General features: G+C 45.3%; 1 protein-coding gene across 1 annotated transcript; it reads right to left on the bottom strand.

The window, feature by feature from the left end:
- Positions 1 to 276: 276 nt before the first annotated feature.
- LOC130367199 (olfactory receptor 5V1-like) lies at positions 277 to 1,221 on the bottom strand. The gene has a single exon (XM_056569603.1). The coding sequence runs from the start codon at positions 1,219 to 1,221 to the stop codon at positions 277 to 279; it is 945 nt and encodes a 314-aa protein (XP_056425578.1).
- Between the last annotated feature and the right edge of the window lie 3,466 nt (positions 1,222 to 4,687).

The raw sequence follows: 4,687 nt of genomic DNA, 5'->3' as shown, positions 1-4,687 counted from the left end.
CCCCTATCCAAAGGTCTAGTCACGACCATGCCTCCTCAATGCATATCTATGGGAGGGGGCATGACAGCCATCACGCCCCCTCCCATATATTTGCATTGAGGGGGCGTGGCCATGCTGTCACGAGCCTCCGGCGCAGCACCCAATGATCTAAACCAACACCAGGTACAGCAGGGACATTGCGGGGGTCCCCAGCGGCAGGACCCCCATGATCAGACATCTTATCCCCTATCCTTGGAGGGGCGGAGTACCCCTTTAATGCACGTAGTCAAAAAAATTTCATTTTCTAGAATTTCTTGTACAAATGAGGAGATGATTTCGGATGGCCTCTTTGATTTCCTTATTTCTCAAGCCATATATCATGGGATTGAACAATGGGGTGACTACTGAGTACATGAGGGATACCACTTTGTTGACATTCAAAGAATACCCTCTGCGGGGTATAACATATATCGCAAAAAGTGCTCCATAATAGGTTCCTACAACAGCCAGGTGAGAACTACAGGTAGAAAAGGCCTTCTTCCTCCCGGTGACTGAGGTGATCTTCATGATGGTTATGAAAATGTGACCATAGGTGACAACAATGAACACAAAGGGGGTGATGGTTAGGAGACCAGAGAGTAACAGAACCTCATATTTCACTATGGAAACATCTGAGCAGGACAACTCCAGAAGAGGTCCAAGATCACAGAAGAAGTGGTCAATGACATTGGGGCCACAGAACCACAAGGTCTTTATCAATAATACTGGAACCAGAGTTATAATAAATCCCAGAGACCAGCAAAATGCAACTATAGATACACACAGCGTTGAACTCATAATGCTGGAGTAGCGCAATGGGTTACAAATGGCTAGATATCTGTCATAGGACATTGCTGTCAGAAGAAGACACTCGGTAGTTGCAGAAAGTCCATAGAAGAAGAACTGAGTAATACAGCCCTTAAGGGACACCAGGCTACCACTGAACAGTATAATGTGCACCAAGAATGGCATAATGTTGGAAATAAGCAACACATCTGAGAAGGAGAGGTGACCAAGATAGAAGAACATTGGAGATCGGAGGTGATGACTGGTGGCAACCAATGTGATTATGATGAGGTTCCCAGTTATTGTAGCCGTGTAGGTGACCAGGCACATACAGATGACGAAGAACCTAAAATCCTGAAGGTTCTGGAAACCGATGAGAAATATTTCAGATATTTCCGTCTGGTTCATTGTCCTCATCTTAATTTTATGGATCATCTTATGGAGACTTCCAAATTGGTGTCAAGACATTGTAGAGTGTTACGATCAACACTGGACCAAGCAGTGTTGGGATAATTTCTCTGTGAAGACAGAAGATGGAAAATGCGGCATAATCTATATATATATATATATATATATATATATATATATATATATATATATATATATATATCAATGGAGGAGATTTATCAAATCCTGTCCAGAGGAAAAGTTGCCCAGTTGCCCATAGCAACCAATCAGATTGCTTCTTTCATTTTGCAGAGACCTTGTTAAAAATGAAAGAAGCGATCTGATTGGCTGCTATGGGCAACTCAGAAACTTTTCCTCTGGACAAGTTTTGATATTTCTCCCCCAATGTGTGTGTATGTATGTGTGTATGTATGTATGTATGTATGTATGTATAGGTGTGTGTATGTGTGTATGTTTGTGTGTATGTATGTATGTGTGTATGTATGTATGTGTTTATGTATGTATGTGTGTATGTATATGTGTGTATGTGTGTGTATGTGTATGTATGTGTGTGTATGTATGTGTGTTTGTATGTGTGTATGTGTGTATGTGTGTATGTGTATGTATGTGTGTGTATGTATGTGTGTGTATGTGTATGTATGTGTGTGTATGTATGTGTGTGTATGTTAAAGCATCACGTCCAAATGGCTAAAGATATTAACATGAAACTTGGTCACATGTTACTTATATGTCAACAACAAACATAGGATAGGTAATTTAACCCTTACTCACCGCCACTTGGCAAGGTCAGGGTTTTTGTTTAAAGTCCCATACAAGTCTATGGTAAATATATGTTACTGCATAACTTCCAAACGGCTGGAGATATTTCGATAATACTTGGTCACATGTTACTTATATGTCCACTTAAAATGTAGGATAGTTAATTTAATCCTTAACTTCTCCCATTTGTGAGGGTTATTGTTTTTGTTTAAAGTCCCATACAAATCAATGGGAAATGTATGTTCCCATATAACTTCCGTATGGCTGGAGATATTTTAATACCTGGTACATATATTATGGGTCGGGATATGAGGTTGGGATAGGAGGTCGGGATGGGAGGTCCGGATAGTAGGTTGGGATAGGAGGTTGAGATAGGAGGTAGAGATAGGAGGACGGGATAGGAGGATGGGATAGGAGGTCGGGATAGGAGGTTGGAATAGGAAGTCGAGATAGGAGATCGGGATAGGAGGTCAAGATAGAAGGTCGGGATAGGAGGTCAGGATAGGAGGTCGAGATAGGAGGTCGAGATATGAGGAAGGGAAAGGAGGACGGGAAAGGAGGTTGAGATAGGAGGTTGAGATAGGAGGTCGAGATATGAGGTCGTGATAGGAGGTCGGGATAGGAGGTTGGGATAAGAGGTCAGGATAGGAAGTCGAGATAGGAGGTCGATATAGGAGGACGGGATAGGAGGACGGGATGGGAGGTCGGGATAGTAGGTAGGGATTGGAGGTCGAGATAGGATGTCGAGATAGGAGGTCTAGATAGGAGGACGGGATAGGAGGACGGGATAGGAGGATGGGATAGGTGGTTGGGATAGGAGATCGGGATAGGAAGTCAGGATAGGAGATCGGGATAGGAGGTCAGGATAGGAGGTCGAGATAGGAGGTCAAGATAGGAGGTCGAGATATGAGAAAGGGAAAGGAGGTTGAGATAGGAGGTTTAGATTGGAGGTCGAGATATGAGTTCGTGATAGGAGGTTGGGATAGGAGGTCGGAATAGGAGGTCAGGATAAGAGGTCGGGATAGGAAGTCGAGATAGGAGGTTGATATAGCAGGACGGGATAGGAGGACGGGATATGAGGACGGAATAGGAGGTCGAAATAGGAGGTCGAGATAGGAGGTCGAAATAGGAGGACGGGAAAGGAGGATGGGATAGGAGGATGGGATAGGAGGTCAGGATAGGAGGTCGGGATAGGAGGTCGAGATAGGAGGTCAAGATAGGAGGACGAGATAGGAGGACGGGATAGGAGGACAGGATAGGAGGTCGGTATAGGAGGTCGAGATAGGAGGTCAAGATAGGAGGACGAGATAGGAGGACGGGATAGGAGGTCAGGATAGGAGGTCAGGATAGGAGGTCGGGATATGAGGACGGGATATGGGGTTGGAATATGACAACAATATATGAGGACGGGATAGGAAGTCAAAAGCTTCCTCCTTTGTTTATTTTCCTCCCCAAGAAGGATTAGGAAGGAAAAACGGGGCAATGCCGGGTACTCAGCTAGTAGCACAATAAATATCAGATCAAGTGTTTTGGTTATGGAATCTTACTATTCAATATTACTTCAAAGATATAGTGGCACTATTTGCTATAAAGTAGTCAGGATCACTGGGTTCTGTTACCTTTACCACTGTGGATGACCAAAGTCCTAAGTGTGTGGGTCCGGCGGTGCTGGGAACCAGAAAGGACTAAGTCACTAAAACAAGTAGCATAGAAGAGACACGGTTACTCACACTCACCGCTAGGCTTCAGTCAGCCGACTCTGCTTCAATAAGAATGTCACCGGTTCCAGACTCGATGCAGGGCGCTCAGAGGCCACTACCGGCAGTTTCCCTTTGTGTGCACTTCTTCTAGGCTCATATCAGGGCAAAACCATCTGCACACAGTGCGACTCCGCTTCAACTACTCGCAAGGACGTCACTAGTTCCAGACTCAATGCAGGGTGCTCAGAGGCCACTGCCAGCGGTTTCACACTGTGTGCGCTTCTTCAGATTTCGTACAAGGCCAGAAGAAGCACACACGGTGTGAAACCGCCAGCACAAAGCACAACTCCGCTTCAACTACTCGCAAGGACGTCACCGGTTCAAGACTCGATGCAGGGCGCTCAGAGGCCACTGACGGCGGTTTCACGTTGTGTGCACTTCTCCTACCAGGCTGGATGAAGCGCACACAGCACGAAACCGCCAGCAATCGCCTCTGAGCGCCCTGCATCGAGTCTGGAGCCGGTGACATCCGTGCGAGTAGTTGAAGCGGAGTCGGCTTACTGAAGCTTAGTGGTGAGTGCGGGTAACCGTGTCTATTCTATGCTATGACTATTTAATATAACAACCTGTAGACCCAGAGGGAATTATCGGGCGGCCCCCTTGCCTTTTTTTTTTCCTTGGCATTTTCTATAATAATGGGCAATGTGTGATTGACACTATTAGTTTGGACAGAATTATTTATATTGCAACAGTACGTGTAGTTAATTGTGGGTACCTAGATCAGCAGTATGACACTACTGGGGGCAGCAGAAAGGGGACTTTCTTTAGGAAAGGAGGGTGGTAATACATTATATATTACACTAACCCAAAATGTGGAAAAGAAATGAGGAAGAGAATCCTTGGAGGACAGCCTACTGCAGCTGTAGATATGGAGGAGAGCAGATACAACACCCTCACAGGCAGAAGTGTAGTTTGTAGCTTCTGGGCCCCGATGCCAAATCTGTAACAGGGCCCCA

This window comes from Hyla sarda, chromosome 4 (genome assembly GCF_029499605.1).
Source record: "Hyla sarda isolate aHylSar1 chromosome 4, aHylSar1.hap1, whole genome shotgun sequence".
Classification (NCBI taxonomy): domain Eukaryota; kingdom Metazoa; phylum Chordata; class Amphibia; order Anura; family Hylidae; genus Hyla; species Hyla sarda.
Note: the sequence above shows the minus strand (reverse complement) of the source record. Positions and strands in the feature narration are given on the sequence as shown.

Bases quoted from the DNA above. Each gene is read 5' to 3' on its own strand.
- LOC130367199 (XM_056569603.1), bottom strand. From the start codon at position 1,221: ATGAGGACAATGAACCAGACGGAAATATCTGAAATATTTCTCATCGGT.